Source organism: Nilaparvata lugens, chromosome 9 (genome assembly GCF_014356525.2).
Source record: "Nilaparvata lugens isolate BPH chromosome 9, ASM1435652v1, whole genome shotgun sequence".
NCBI lineage: Eukaryota > Metazoa > Arthropoda > Insecta > Hemiptera > Delphacidae > Nilaparvata > Nilaparvata lugens.
Window position 1 is genome coordinate 21967189 of NC_052512.1, and position 17882 is coordinate 21985070.

The 17882-nt window shown below is 33.4% G+C and overlaps 1 protein-coding gene across 2 annotated transcripts in view; it reads left to right on the top strand.

The window, feature by feature from the left end:
• LOC111057429 (ras GTPase-activating protein 1) overlaps positions 1 to 17263 on the top strand; it is a 101558-nt gene extending 84295 nt beyond the window's left edge. For both annotated transcript variants that reach the window (XM_039435631.1, XM_039435632.1), the window contains exons 15-17: positions 9952 to 10118; positions 15448 to 15576; positions 16668 to 17263. In XM_039435631.1, the coding sequence (XP_039291565.1) occupies positions 9952 to 10118; positions 15448 to 15576; positions 16668 to 16745 (374 nt within the window). In that variant the 3' untranslated portion in view covers positions 16746 to 17263. The remainder of the gene's footprint in view (positions 1 to 9951; positions 10119 to 15447; positions 15577 to 16667) is intronic.
• Positions 17264 to 17882: the final 619 nt, after the last annotated feature.

The window sequence follows — 17882 nt, forward strand, 5'->3', positions numbered from 1 at the left end:
GATTATTCTGCTAGGAGATTCAAACCAAATACCTTACATAGAGAGAAGTAAATTAACAGCTGAATGGTCACACATTTCATCTCTCTGTGAGAAGAGAATCCATCAAACAGTAACTAGAAGGTGTCCAATAGACGTCTGCTACATCCTTTCCAGCTACTACCAGGACATTGGTACGAAAAATGAGGTCCTGTTATCCGTCAGACCTCCAATAACAAATGGAGAACTTGGACCACTTGAACCTAACACTCTGATTCTTACATTCACTCAGCTCGAGAAGAAAACAGTGCTAGAAGAGCTGCAATCAAAACTTCACCCTTCAATTAAAGTCCATACAATTTATGAAGCACAGGGCTTAACTCACAAGAATGTAGTTCTGATAAGGAACAATAAAAAACAACTTGGAATATATAACAGCACACAACATGTAATAGTAGCAATGAGCAGACACACACAAACCTTCAGATATATCACAACAGGGCAAGAAGATTTAGTGCTGACCCTAATTCGAAAACTAAAGGATGTTAGTGAAGAGTTTCTCTTAAGCTGGAATGAAAGAAACATGGAAGGGATTAATGAGAGTTTAAATAATGAGTAACAACAACTTATCAAATTTGCTCAGCTTCGAGGATCTTGATTATTTTGAAGAAATAAACGATGAAGTGATCAACAACAGTCAACAACTTTGTGCAGCATTGAGTTCTTGTGATTTGAGCATCTTCTGTCTCAATATAAGGAGTATCAGAAGAAATTTTGATGAGCTGATGATTCAATTGTGCGACATTAATTTTTCTTTTGATGTTATTATTCTAACCGAATGCTGGATTAGGACTGAATTTGTACTCCAGTCCATTCGAGGATATGATGTATTTTCCACCATAAACAACCCATTACAAAATGATGGTGTAGTTGTTTATGTTAAAGATAGTATAAATGTACAATGTGTTGAGCTACATATTAACCAGGCAAATGTCCTACATATTCGGTTGGATGCAGCAGACAAAAAGTGGAACATCCTTGCAATATACAGATCACCGTCCTTCAATGATATTACAGATTTCCTGAGTGACTTAGAATCGATCCTGAATGAACTAAGAGGGCAACAAGTCATATGTGCCGGAGACATGAATATTAACACCCTTCAAATTCGTCCACATCATCAATTGAATGACTACTGCGATCTTCTAAGCGAGCATGGGCTCAGACTCTGCATTAAGCAAGCAACCAGAACTACAACAGAAACTGCTTCTTGCATAGATCACATTGCTACCAACTCCAGAGATAATCTTTTTCCAATCATTTATGAATCAACAATAACTGACCACTTCACCACAATTCTAGGAGTGCAACATATTTCGAGAAATAGTGCAAATGAAACTGGAACACATGAAATAAACGAGAAAATAGACATTAATAGCTTGAAGAATGAACTACTGAATGAGGAGTGGATTCATGTTTTAGAAGATAATAATCCAGATACATCTTATGACACCTTCTTATCAACTCTGAGACAACATATACGAAATAATATCAAGCAGCATCGGCGGCAGAAGAAGTACAAACCCATCAAACCATGGATCACCAGAGGTATAGTAGCAGCAATAAGAACCAGAAATCTACTCAACAAAAGAAGAAAGGAAGACCCAAACAACATTAACTTAACCAACTTCTATCGTCGGTATAGGAATACACTCACAGCTTTAATTCATGAAACAAAGGACCAATACTATAGAGAGAAATTGTATGAAGCTGGAAAGGATAATAAAAAAATGTGGAAAGTAATCAAAGATGCTACTGACTCTAAATCAAAAACAAAAATGAAATTGAATGCTATTAAAATAGATGATAGGATTTTCAATCTAAAGGAAAATCCAGAAACTGTGCTCAACCACATGAATAACTTTTTCACAAATGTAGGTGAAGAAATGGCGGAGACAATAATAGATTCCTTAAGAAAACCACTAGACCAAATCATATCCCAATATAAACCTGTTACAAGAACTCTACACTCCATCTACTTTCACCCAGTAACTGAAGATGAGCTTCTTGAAGCTATTAGTAGTTTGCGAAATGACAGTGCTCCAGGACTTGATGGAATCAATAATAGAACATTGAAGTCGATAAAAAATGTAATTGTAAAACCATTAATTCACATATTTAATTTAAGTCTGTCAAAAGGAATTTTTCCAAAAGCTATGAAAGAGACATGTGTTAGACCATTACATAAAGGAGGCGACAAAACAAATGCCACCAATTACAGGCCTATTTCACTTATAAGCAATATTTCTAAGATTTTGGAAAAACTGGTAAAGAAACGTCTTGTGAATTACATGGAAAAAAACAACTTACTATCTAGGAATCAATTTGGTTTTCGTGAGGGGAGGAGTACAGAAGATGCGGTATTAGAATTGTCAAATTTTGTCACAGATAAGCTAGAAAATAACAAAAAATGTGCAGCAGTGTTCCTGGACCTAGCAAAAGCTTTTGACACTGTTAATCACAGTTTGCTGCTGAAGAAATTAGAAGCCATGGGAATTAGAGGAGTTCCTCTAGCATGGTTTAGATCATACCTCTGTGACCGGCGTCAAAAAGTCAAAGTTGAAGAACATCTCAGTTCAGAGGAAACGATGAAGTTTGGGATTCCCCAAGGAACAGTTCTTGGGCCAATTCTGTATTTGGCATATGCAAATGAGCTATGTTCAATTAAGATAAGAGGAAGAGTAATAGCTTTTGCTGATGATACGTGTATACTATTTGAAGGAAACACCTGGGAGGAAGTTTTTAATCTGGCACAGGAAGAATTGATGAAAGTCGATAAATGGTTAAGAGAAAATTTGCTTACAGTAAATGCAACAAAAACGAAATTTTTAGCCTTTTCTCTGACAGAACGGACGAGACCACCGGATTCTTCAATAATCCTGCATCACTGTGGAAGCACCAACAACCCGTGTGATTGCCCTTCAATTCAACAAGTCAATGAAATAAAATATTTAGGAACAATAGTGGACAACAAATTCAAATGGGACAAGCACATTAATCTATCAATTACCCGGATCAGGAAGCTTCTCTACAAATTCTATCAACTCCGTAAAATCCTCAACTATGAGACATTAAAAACTGTTTATTTTTCTTTAGTGCAATCAATTTTAAGATACGTCATAATTATCTGGGGAGCTACGAATTTTACACATGTTGAACCTCTCTATAAACTTCAAAAACGAATACTAAAAATAATAGGCTTCAAGGAGAATCAATTCCCCACGAACATTCTTTTCAAGGACAGTAAAGTACTGAGTGTAAGACAACTCTACATCCAGGCTATCATCACGCGAATGAGGAGAAACAACGAACACATAAGACTGGCAGATCATAACCATCAAACAAGGCAGAGAAACACGTATTCAATAGTACCAAGGATGAACACTGCATTTGGGCAAAGAAACTACACATATTTGGGACCAAAAATTTATAATTCAATACCAAGTTACATTAGGGAAGAATTCAATAGACACAGGTTCAAGAAAAGTTTATTTTCCTGGTTGGTTGATATTGGAGTGGAAAATTGTGAAAATTTAGTTAGACTGTAAATATTGAAACTATTTATTCTTCATTCCACTCTTTACTGTTTTTCATTTTTCTAAAAATAACCTTTCTTATTATTATCCTTAATAGAACATTAATATTTATTTACTAATTCCATAATTTTGTTTGTTTGTATTATACATTTTTACTAATTTTATTATAAAAAACTTTAATCCCATATCAGTGAATGAAGTTTGTAAATAGTAATTATTACACGCAATAAGCAACTAATTACTTATACCCCAACACATATAATATATAGTGGGGTGTATATTTATTCATTGAAATTATCATTTATTCATTGTTGAAACACCGCTGATTTATGTAGTTATATTACAATACTATATTATCAATATTCTAATGTTGCATTCAATCTTCATTGTAATTAATAAGTTTTCATAATATGTGAAATTTGTTGCATAATTGGCTGTTGTACTGTAATTTATTGTAGATTCGTGTATGAACCAGAATGTATTGTAACTTACTTGAATAAATTTGAAATTGAAATTTGAAATCCAAGTGGGGCGAAAAATTATTTTGTTAAAATACGTTTTGATTTCTTTGTAGGCCTATTCAAAGTAAAACCTAACCTTTTGAAACATGAATGAATAAACATTTAATTTTTCGTTGTGCTATTATTGATTATTGATCCTTGCCATTATTGATTTTGGAATAAACATTTTAGTAGGCTATTGGTTTGGAAAACGTATTTGTTTTGAAAAAAATGGAATAATGATTCATTATTGTTATACATATTATTATTAATATGTTGAATATGACATTGATTAATAACATTCAGATTGGAAGATAAAATTTCAAGGCAATCCTTGTATTATTTTTATTGGACATTTTTAGGTTATGTCAAAGTCGTAAAATAAGATTTGTTTTTCAAGCATAATATTCTGATACAACTTTATTCCAAGATATACTTGCAAACTACAAATTATATGAATTTAGATGAACTAATCCAGATAATTATTTAGGTATTCCATGACATCTATTTGGCTATAATTGATCTACTCCAAAAAAATAACTGAATCGTGTTTGGTCAGTTAAGTCTAGAACTAAAATTTAAACCCTACCCCAGTCGAGGGTTTAAAATCACGCTGTTTAAAGTTTTGGACATGACAATTTGTGATAAACCATCGTCTCTGAAAAAGATGAGAATCTAATTCAAGTCCTGGAATTATAAATCCTTCACTCAGAAAGCAAAATTATAAACTCCAGAGTCGAACGTAATCTCTTAACTCCAGGATGATCTATTCAAGTCCTCGACTACGTTAAAGCCACGACTCGGAAAGCCAATTTTCTGACTCCAGAGTTTAAAGCCGGTTAAAGTCTAGAACTTAGCTGAATCCCGAGCTCGGAAACCGACCCTTAATAAGCCTAACCGTAACTATAATTATTATGCTCCTATGAGTACATTAGTAGGTGAGGCAAGAGGACGATTCCTTGTGCGCCAGTGTCAGTCATAAAATCTGTAATATTACAAAATAATGCCTAAAAATCGAATCTTCGATTCGATACTCAAGATTGATAAAAGTCGATAGTCAAAATCAAAACATATAATCGATATGGTTAATACATGATATCGATTGTCAGTCGATTATCCGGGTTTAGTTTTATAGGGGGTTCGCAGATTCCTATACCAACAATGTTAAAATTTCCAATATTCAGGTACATTTTTCTCAACAACCAGTAAAGATATAGCTAGGTATGCATTTTCATTTATTCCACTTTTATTTATCTATTCTAAGACACAGGCATTTTCCAGTATTTGAACATTTTCAAATTTTTTTTTTAAAAACATCCAAAACTTTACATAATTTTTGATCGAAATAATTTTTCAGTGCGGAGGTCTCAAAAATTAATTTTTATTCGTCTGAAAAAAGCTCAAACAGCTGCATATTATATATCACTGTTATCAGAAAGACCGGGAGAATTCAAAAATGTAAAAAACAGAAATCCAATTTTTTACTAAAAATTAATTTGGCGAACCCCCTAAATTTTCTTTCTCAATTGATAAACATTCTAACAGGGGACGACAAAGGTTAAATATAATAAAAGCAAATTAAAAATAAAGTTTTATTGAAAATATTAAATGATATGAAATGTAACTTGATATTTTAAAATGTTAATTTTGTGTTAGTAATACAGATGACTTAGTCTTTCATGGGCGTTGTTATTTACCAAGCCGATACCAAGTCCTTTACCGGTTAAAGTCTAGAACTTCGCTAAATCCCGAGATCGGTAACCGGCCCGGTGAATCGAGTTGGAACTTTATTTATAAACAAATAGCAATTATATTCAAACTGACGTCTACATACAATTATACTGATAAAGTCAATAATTTGGGGGGACCGAGCTTCGCTCTGGAGTGAAAAAGCATAGAAAATTTGTAACGAAAGATTGAATTTATAGTTTATATTTATTTATTCTCAGTCGTACAATTATTTTTACAGTTATATGAGGAGGCACAACAGGCTTATGCCCAAAACTGCCCCTTTTCAAATTTATACTACAGTCCAAATCAAAATCTAGGTTAAGCTAATATCACTCATAAAAATAACAATTTATTCACACTTCAAAAAACAAACACATCATCAAATAGATATACTATGAATTCTGTTTAGAATGATATACTATGTTTGCTACAATATCCTATTATATTAGTAGAAAATATCCAAAATCAAATAACTTGCTCATATCTTTAGAACCAGTTACAGAAAAAGAGATAATTGAATTAGTTAAAAAAATAAATTTATCTAAAACACCTGGCTGGGATGAATTTCCTCCATTCCTGCTCAGAATTTGTGTGTTATCATTAGCAAAGCCAATGGTGTCTCTGATTAATTCTTCATTTAGAAGTGGAGTGTTTCCGGACTTTCTAAAATATTCAACCGTGATACCAATATTTAAAACGGGAGATGAAAGCGAATTCAGTAATTACAGACCAATTGCTATTTTATCAGCATTTTCTAAAATTTATGGAATGGCAGCTGCTTCCAGATTAATTAAATTTTGTGACATGAACAACTCACTTCACACGGATCAGTACGGTTTCCGTAAGGGCAGGAATACAACTGGGGCCATTTATGAATTCATATCAAGTCTCTCATTGGCTGTTGATGGATCGCAGTTTGTTGCCGGCATCTTCTGAGATTTATCAAAGGCATTCGAATGTGTGAATCATACTATTTTGTTGGAAAAGCTTCGCTGTTATGGTGTAGTTGGGACAGCCCTCAATTGGTTTAGCTCTTACTTGAATAATAGACAACAATGTGTGAAAGATAAAGAATCACTTAGGTCATCTTCCTTTTCAAAAATAACGAATGGAGTGCCTCAATGATCAATACTTGGGCCTCTATAATTCATCATCTATGTAAACGATTTCCCTGAGTCATTTCCCAATCAAGACTTATAATGTTTGCTGATGACACGACCGCATTAATATCAGACAAAAATCACAAAACTCTAGCTGGTAACATAAAAAAGACCTGGAAAACATAACTGATTGGCTCAAAGCAAATGGCCTCTCTCTCAACTACAGTAAAACTTATCAGATGGAATTTAGTTACAGAAGAACCAACTTGAGAAGTTTTCTCCCTCTTTATGATAATGGACTAAAAACAGCTAAATCTTTAAAATTCCTAGGAGTTACAATAGATGAGGGACTAAATTGGAAAGAACATATAAAAAATCTCACGACGAAGTTGAACCGTGCATATTATGTTATTCTCAAGCTATCTCATTCAGTTGATAGAAATACACTAATCACCGTATACTATGCCTACGTCTATTCCCACCTATGCTATGGAAATATTTTCTGGGGAAACTCGACTGACAGCTATAAAATATTTTTAATACAAAAAAAGATCATTAGGGTGGTTTTTGGTTTAAGAGCTAGAGATAAATGCAAATCTATTTTTCGGGAATCGAAGATCCTCACTCTGCCTGCCATCTACATATTTCATTTGTTAATATTCATAAAGAGTAATATCCATAAATTTAATCTTTGCACAGACAGACATAAGTATTCTACGCGTAATCAGAGCTTGATATTATACCCTATTCACAGACATGCCTCTTACGAAAGAAACCCTTCTTATTCAGGAATAAAATTGTATAATAAGTTACCCGAGGCCATCCGTAAAATTGATTCATTGCCGCTGTTCAAAAAAACTATCAAGTCAATGTTAACTGAGAGAGTCTACTACTCAGTGGCAGAGTTTATTGTTGATAGATTTTGAGGTGAAATTTATTCTATTATTATGAATAGTTCTATAACTGTGACTTGAAATGTTATTGATTTTATTTATGATTCTATCATATATGTTATTGTACATTCTTATGTACCTATATATTATTATATCTGACAATTTAAGTATCAAACAGGAATATTCCCGGACATGATGCTATGTAATGATGATTAATAAATAAAATAAATAAATAAGCGAGCAATTTCTGTATATCTGTTTATATTTTTCTATTTTTATCTGGTTATATGGATATTTATGTTCAACGGATCTCGAAAACGGCTCTAACGATTTTCACGAAATTTGGAATGTAGTAGGTTTATGATATCAAAATTCGATTGCACTAGGTCTCATCCCTGGGAAAACTCGCTGAAGGACATGAAAAGGATAATTCATCCTTGGAAAAACAGATGATGATTCCGTCGTCTGTCGATAACAGAAGATGCGTGTGCCTGTGTGGGAGATCAGCTGTGTAATCAATTAGCTTACCGTATCTCGCGAGAAATCTAGAAATTTTAATTGACTCGATCAAAATACAGTAATCTGATTTGTTGACATGAGATGGTATCCTATTATATTAAGCGAGTAATTCCTGTATTTATATATCTGGTTATTTTTATATCTAGTTATTTTTATATCTGGTTATTTTTATAACTGGTTATTTATATTTAACGGATCTCGAAAACGGCTCTAACGATTTTCACGAAATTTGGAACATAGTAGGTTTATGATATGAAGATTCGATTGCACTAGGTCTCATCCTTGAGAAAACTCGCTGAACGACATTAAAAGGAGAATTCATCCTTGGCTGAAACAGCTGTGGATAGTAAAAAAGTGAGTATGTGGAAAATCAAAATATCGCATCCCCGAAATTCATAAGATGACGTATAGCCAGCTGTGAAATATAAACACGATCATTTTAGAGAATTGTGTTCTGTTTATCAATAAATAAAGATAACGAGCAGAGCTCGGTGCCCCAATATTTAATTCTTAATACACTATGTACTATTCTACAGCATCTAGTTACAATTTTGGACTTTCTGAAGTGAACATGTTTTCTAAAAAAAAGAGAAATAAACGAAAATAAGTTTTTCTTGCTTAATTTTTCTTCTCGTGATATCAGCTGAATGATCCCACTCATGCACTCGTTCACTCACTTCCATCACGCATTACGGTATAGACAGACGACAAAATTTCCAGCTGGTTTTCCAAGGACGTATTTATCCTTTTAATGTCCTTCAGCGAGTTATCCCGGGGTTGAGACCCAGTGGAATCGAATTTTCATATCATAAACCTACTTTGTTCCAAATTTCGTGGGAATCGTTGGAGCCGTTTTCGAGATCCGTTGAACATAAATAACCAGATATAAAAATATAAACAGATATACAGAAATTGCTCGCTTAATATAATAGGATTTTTGGGATTACTGTAGTGTAACATATTAAATCAATTGAAACCGAAAAATTGGTGAAAGGTAAGGGGGCTCATCCTCACAGTATTAAATTACACCACTTTTGTTGATGACACAACATATTATAATGAAAGACGAACATGTGCGTTCACACTGTGGTGCAACAAAAAAGAGGGGAGGATTGATTGATTGATCAATCTTTATTAACGTGAATGTTTACAAAAATCTGAATCATTCCTCAGAATCTTCCAAACGTATTGGCAAGCCGAAGAACTAGTCTTCACACACAGACCTTAGGTCCATGTGAAGATCATTCCTGAATTAAAGCACTGTCGGTTCACGACTCTTCCCTGATGAGTTATGAATCTCAATCATGAATAAAATACTAGAATGAAGATTTTTCGAGGACCACTTTCTATTTGAATTAATTTTAATTTTTTTTGTGTTTTTTATTGTACAAAAATATTATCCTTATGTATGAGTTCTTGTAAGAGTATGTAGAACTGACAGCAGATTTTAAATCATATTGTTTTGTTTTTTATGAGGAATAAAGAAATTTTGAATTGAATTGATTGGGGTAAGAAGGGGGAATGCAACATGTGTGTTCACACAATCATGTTCAACACACTTTTCCGGTCGTTAGTGGCCAGCCCAAATAAAAGTACCTAAATTCTATTTATTTTCATTATGATTTTCAAATTTCAGAACCTCCTCCAACCATGGCCTCTCGTTCACTGATTATGGTGGCAAAATGTCTGCAAAATTTGGCCAATTTGGTGGAATTTGGAGGCAAAGAACCCTACATGGAAGTTGTGAATCCGTTCATTCTGAAAAACAAGGAGCGGATGGTCGTCTTCCTTGACCAGCTGTCGGTGAGTATTTATACTATAATAAATTATAATATAAATAAATGAATAAAAGCTATAAATAATAAAATCTTTTCATCAAGCTGCGTTCACACCAAAGTTGTCAACTAAATGTTGTTCACAAATAGTTTTTAACATGAAAGTTTTTTTGTAGAAAACATGTTGCTGTTCTCAAATGTAGAGCAACACATGTTGTCAATTTTCTCAGTGTCTGACAATGCCACACTGAGTGGGCAACAAAAATTTTGTTTGAAACAAAGGGTGAGGGTACAAAATTATTTCTCTACGGTTTTGGAGGGTACAAAAATGTTACAATGATATGGTATAGTCGAATTTCATTTCTGATGTGGGGGGGGAGCGTCCACCTGTTCAACCCTCTTATTTTGCTTATACAGGGTGATTCATAATTATGGTAAAATATTTTAATACGTGATAGTAGAGGTAAAAATAAGAAAAAATGTTCATATAAACATATATCCATAAACGCTTCATTAGCGAGCAATACAGGGTGAAAGATTTCGCCCGGAATTCAGTTCCTCTGGTGAAATACACCGATGCTGAATTGTTTGGGGACTAGTTTTGGAAGAACTTATACTGGATTCATATGGAATAATATCTGAAAAATTGAATAAAACTAGTCTGGAAGCTGTAGTGTGAGTAGTTTTTGAGAAAATGCTACTTTCATGAAAAAAAAACCTTTTCATAAAAACCGAATATTCTATTTGCAATCAGCTACAACCTATGAGTTATTAGTTCTCTCCTCATAAAACAGCAAATTTTTGTGGTGTAATGTACTACATAAGAATACATTTTATTCAACTTTTATTCGAATTTAGTTTACACAGCTTACATAATTCTTTTCAGAATTAAATTCTCTACAATTTTTATTGCGAGGAATTATTTGTTTACTGGTCATTAAAGAATGTTATTGGGCATCAAACGTAGAAGCCTGTGTTTTTCTACTTAGATTTTTTGCATATTTCAACTTTTTTCTCAAAAACTACTCACACTACAGCTTCCAGACTAGTTTTTTCAATTTTTCAGATATTTTTCCATATGAATCCAGCATAAGTTCTTCCAAAACTAGTCCCCAAACAATTCAGATCGGTGTATTTCACCAGAGGAATTGAATTCCAGGCGAAATCTTTCACTCTGTATAGCTCGCTAATGAAGCGTTTATGGATATATGTTTATATGAACATTTTTTCTCATTTTTACCTCTACTATCACGTATTAAAATATTTTACCATAATTATGAATCACCCTGTATATCGGTTATGGTTGAGGTACAAAAATTTTTGTTGGTACAAAAAGGTACAAAAATATGGTATTTCCACAAGTTAACCACACAATGTTGCTTTGCTTTTTTAGAAACTAGCAACAAATTGCGGCAAGTTAATGTTATTATACTATACCATATTAGATACTCCACTCCCCCTTGTTACCCCAATCAATCCCCTCCTCATTTTTGTTGCACCACAGTTTGTGATTTAGTATATTATCATGTTTGTAGTTATTTTATTTGCATGTAGGCTGTTCATGTATGCTTGTATTGCATCATTATGTGTAAATGAATTAATAATTAAATGGATGGATACTTTTTTATTCACCATTGAGCAACATATCAGAATTTAAAGTAAATCACAGAATGGTAAATATAATTTTCCTCTATATTATCCTTAAAATGCCTAACACATACATCGACGCGTAATTCAAATGGATACCGAAGTTATAAACATAGAAAAAGAGCCATAGAGGCATTGCTAAACTAAAATTAATTCCAATCATTGACTTTTATATAATAATCTATTTCACATTATAAATTTCTTGTTGAACACTGCATACTCTAATTGATGTAAGTTATTATCCTACTCTGATTTGGCGTACTATAAAATTTGTCCTTCAGGTTTGATAGTTTTACAACCTGTTCCTAATGGTAAAGTTATTGGTTCCTATGCTTTAATATATTGATGTAACTTATGAATTGGGTCACTATTTCTAATAATAAAAAGTCCGATCTAGAGCAAATCAAATTATAATTTCATTAAACTTGATCAGTTGAAACGCAATAATACAAACAGAATCATTGATACAAAAATGCGATTTTCTTACAAGCTAAGTACTTATCTGTTTTTATAATCATCATATTGATTTATATGCATTCAGGCTTATCAGAAGCATTTACTTTATAAAAGAGAACACAATAATAAAGTCATTATGAAAATTTTAAAGTCAGAGCTAATCTTTCATACACCATAATTATCACAAAGCCATCCTTTTTTGCAGAGAAAGCTTGGTAAAGAACAACGCCCTTAAAAGACTAAGTCATCTGTATTACTAACACAAAATTAACATTTTAAAATATCAAGTTACATTTCATATCATTTAATATTTTCAATAGAACTTTATTTTTAATTTGTTTTTATTATATTTAACCTTTGTCGTCCCCTGTTAGAATGTTTATTAATTGAGAAAGAAAATTTAGGGGGTTCGCCAAATTAATTTTTAGTAAAAAATTGGATTTCTGTTTTTTACATTTTTGAATTCTCCCGGTCTTTCTGATAACAGTGATATATAATATGCAGCTGTTTGAGCTTTGTTTAGACGAATAAAAAATAATTTTTGAGACCTTCGCACTGAAAAATTATTTTGATCAAAAATTATGTAAAGTTTTGGATGTTTTAAAAAAAAAAATTTTTAAATATTCAAATACTGGAAATTGCCTGTGTCTTAGAATAGATAAATAAAAGTGGAATAAAAGAAAATGCATACCTAGCTATATCTTTACTGGTTGTTGAGAAAAATGTACCTGAATATTGGAAATTTTAACATTGTTGGTATAGGAATCTGCGAACCCCCTATAAAACTAAACCCGGATAATCGACTGACAATCGATATCATGTATTAACCATATCGATTATATGTTTTGATTTTGACTATCAACTTTTATCAATCTTGAGTATCGAATCGAAGATTCGATTTTTAGGCATTATTTTGTAATATTAAGCTGCGTACACATATACGCGCTTCCAACCCGCACCGAGCACGCTCCGCCCTCGTACCGCCCTCGTTCCTCCATCGTACCGCAGTCGCTCCGCCTCCGCTCTGCAGTCGCACCCATCATGAACGTTACGGAAGATGTTAGCTCTTCTCGCGTTCCCCGGTCGAACCACTCTTGCTCGCCGGTCGATCATCAATCGCTCTGCTCGAGTGACGTTCGGTTGCGGAGCAGAGCGAAAGTCTGTACGCACCTTTACAGATTTTATGACTGACACTGGCGCACAAGGATTCGTCCTCTTGCCTCACCTACCAATGTACTCATAGGAGCATAATAATTATAGTTACGGTTAGGATTATTAAGGGCCGGATCCGAGCTCGGCATTTAGCGAAGTTCCAGACTTTAACCGGCTTTAAACTCTGGAGTCAGAAAATTGGCTTTCCGAGTCGTGGCTTTAACGTAGTCGAGGACTTGAATAGATCATCCTGGAGTTAAGAGATTACGTTCGACTCTGGAGTTTATAATTTCGCTGTCTGAATGAAGGGCTTTTAAGTCCAGGACTTTAATTAGATTCTCGCCTCTTCCCGAGTCAAGGATTTATCAAGAGTCGATGGTTTATCAAAAATTGTCATGTCCAGAATTTAAAACAGCGTTATTTCAAACCCTCAATGACTAGGGGTAGGGTTTAGATTTAAATTTAAGTTCTAGACTTAGCTGACCAAACACAGTTCAGTTATTGTTTTGGAGTAGATCAATAGCCAAATAGATGTCAGGAATATCTAAATTATTTGAATTAATCCATCTAAATTCATAATTTATTGTTTGCAAATTTATTTTGGAATAATGTTTATTATTTTTAGTATTTTGGAATAATCAGAATATTATGTGTAAAAAACTAACCTCATTTTATGACTGTGACATATCCTAAAAATGTTCAAGAAAAATAAAGCAAGGATTGCCTTGGAATTTCATATTCCAATCTGAATGTTATTAATCAATGTCATATTCAACATAATAATAATAATAATAATATAATAATAATAATAATAGATTATTATTCCAGTTTTTTTTAACAAATACTTTTTCCAAATCAATAGCATACTAAAATTTTTATTCCAAAATTAATAATGGCAAGGATCAATAATAGCATAACGCAAAATGAAATGTTTATTCATTCATGCTTCAAAAGTTTAGGTTTTACTTTGAATAGGCCTACAAAGAAATCGAAACGTATTTCAAGGTGCATTTTCGTTTATGCGTAAACTTCCGCAGTCGACGACTACAAGCATTGTTGACATTCATATTTTCCAAATTTCAAGTGTGCTAAAACAGCTGATCAAATAACTTATCATTATTTGTGATTATTATTCAAGAATCAAAACATTTTTAATAGTATAAACATAAACATTTGCCATTTAAAAGTATAAAAAAGTATAAGCTCAACCTCTCTCATTAAAGCACAATTGAACATAATATTTTAGGTTATTTAGACAAATTGAAATCTTCCCAATCTGAGATCCTCGCCCTGTCGTGGTCGACTACGGCATTTACGCACAAAGGAAAATCCAGCTTTAACAAAATAGTTTGGAGAGCATGCTCATTTGGATTAGCCCGCTTCAATTAGCTGTCTACCATTGCTAAAATAACAACAATATATTGTGAATTTCCCTCATGTTTACTGCGTTAAAGTCCTGGACTCAAAAAGTCGAGAACTCAATAGACCCCGGAGTTTAGAAGATAAACCCGTGACTCAGAAAGTCGATTTAGGCTTATGAAGTCTAGAACTTATAGATCCCGAGCTCGGAAACTGGCCCTAAAATTTAATAATTATTAACTCTAATATTTAGTGTGAAGAATTTGTTAATCAGTTTGTGGATGTTAGTTATGATTAGTGTTGTGCGCTAGTTTACCAGAAATGGATAGCCTACCATGCAATCAAAAATTTGAAATTGAACAAAAAATTAGTTCATTCAATATTTTGAAAAATCTGTAAAATTATGAACATTTTTTATTTTAAATTCAAAAATCTGCCAATATTTTAGTAGAATCTCAAATATTAAAAGTTCATAGGCTAACTATTTTTATATTCTTTTACATTTTCATCCATAATATCAGTGATTTCTTATCAAATGTTCAGAATTCTCTAATTTGAATGATTTCTTCTTAATCACCATCTATAATCAGCCCCCTCCTCCGCAATACCCTCTATATTTCGTACCCTCAACAATTCGTAGTAAACGCTAGGTCCCGTCAACTACTAATTATAGAAGCTCTACTGTATTTGTGTTTTTTTCTGGTATTCTTTGTAATCTGATTGATTGTGTCCTTTTTTGTTAGAATTTGGTTGAAAAACCCGAATCAGAAAGCGATCCTGGTTTGAAGGGAGACCCAGCAAGGGACTTGGGTACTATCCACCATATTTGCGTGTCTCATCTCAGGGAACTGCAACATCTCACTAAGTCACAGGTCAGTTGAATTTATTTATTTATTCAAGTTCCAACGGTACAACACCAATTTTACAGAAAAAAACATAGTTTTTTGAATTCGGTAGGCAAAATATCGCATTCCCGAAAATCATACGGTGATGTACAGCCAAACTATATAACCCAAACATGTTCTAACATGCAAGCTTCCTGTTTCTGCTTTACAATTATCAAAACATTTGAATAATATACGCATTTTGCCATTTAAAAGCAAAAACCTAACCCCCTAACCTACCCTTTCACCTTTCAAATCATTAAGGTTTCTTCATCTTTTAGGTCGTGCTTATACTCTACAGTCTGGCTATACGTCAACTTGTGAATTTCGTGGATGAGATATTTTGATTTTCGAGTGGTTAAGGTTTCAATGTTATTGAGACGATGAAGGCAAGCCATCCACACTCTCGCACTTGTCGTTATTTGTACGCATTTGGCCTGAGTGTGGAAACGGCATTAAACGTAAATTGTGCACATTTGTCTAGGAACCCTTCCAACTATCGTATCTGAATAAGGCCTGGTTACGTGCGTCAAACTATGATCAACCGCTGATTAAAAACATCATTCGCTTCTCTCATTAGTTCTCTTAGCATTTAATCGTTGTTAAATTTAGCATACGTACGTACAACCGGGATTCAACAGGTATGTTGAGGCAACTGGCCGGTAAGAGATTCAACAGGCCTGTTATTTAACAGGCCATTATCAAGGATCAAGTTCAGCTGTATTTGCGTTTCCTTTTAGGCTACTACAATTTTTAGATTGAAATAAAAATGTTCAAGTACTGTTCCTTTTTTCATGTTTTATTAACTTGTAGTGGATTTATAAAACATGAAAAAAGTTTTGAGGTTGAGTGATAGAGAGGACTTAAAAGTCCTAACTCCGCCTAATAAAGAATTTTTTGATTTCATTTCAAAAAGTTGCTTGAGATTTTTTATTTCATCCTAATGAATTCAAAATACTAGCTGATACATTATATATGAATTAGTATGTCTACTCAATGATATTTTCAAAACCTTGAAATTTCATCTCAATTATAAAATCGGCATGACTCATAGCTTATTTTCGGTTTTTATGTTGCAGGCAAGCCTAAAGAAACTGGTGACAGTCACTGAGATGCTGAGTAAGCACAAACAGAAATACTTGGAAATGATCAGGTAGTAGGAGAGCAGGCTACCTCCTCTTCCTCCCAGAAATCCGCGTAAAAAAGCTGACTCGTCAAAAATCGGCCAGGCTTTGGCCAATCTGCGAATGGTTAATGTGTTCAAGTGAGATTCGCTTCAAACTTCCAGCATCTGGTTTTATGGTGAGTATTGATGTTGTTTATGAGGATTACTGACACTTAGAAGCTCACCTGATAAGTAACTGATAGGTATCTTATAAGTACTAGCTCACCTGTAAGTAACTTATAAGTACTTATAGGTATCTTTTACTTAGACCTTTTGAGTACCAACATAGTCACCTCTAATACAAGGTCCTGGCCTACGTCGACAGTGTAGGCCTAGAATCTAAAGCCTAGTTTATACGATGCCAATTGGCGAGACAATTGTCATAAGGCATGAAATTATTATCTTCGTATAAACACATCAGGCCAATTGTCTTGCCAACTGTCCCGACAATTGGCCCGAAATTCAACTGTCTCCGGGAGTAGAATGAGGACAAGAGGCTGGGCCCAGCGAGCCCTCGGAATCTCAATTGTCTCGCCATTTGGCGTAGTCTTGTTTCTGGCCAGTTCAGTCAAAACAATTCATTGTGCGAGACGTATTCTAGGTTAGGTTGGACGTCTTCTAGAGCTCCAACGAAAATTGCACCTAAATGGGGGACGATATTAATATTAAATTTCCTGAGATTTATAAAGATCAGAGATGTTTATGGGATCAGCCTCTACATATATTTCATGTAAATAAATAAATATGTCTTAGACTGAAAACGTTGGGCGCGTTTATTATAAAACAGCTCAACAATTCCAATAAAACCTCCATAGATTATTAATATTTGAAGCTGATAAGGTGAATGATCCATCATGTACATATACATGCGTCCAACGTTTTTATTCTTTAGACATTCTACAATAATAATATAATTGGTGACAGAATATATTTAAAATTCAATACATATTATAATAAAGAGATTCCAAGACAGGCAGAAAATGTATTTATACTTTTTTTTCTTAGTCGGATTTGAAAACTTTGGTTTAAAAATTGATGAATAAAAGTCCAAAACAATACACAGTTGTTATGCTATTTTTATTTTATTTTGATTCTTGCAAGACTCACTGATAAATTCCTTGCATAGCTG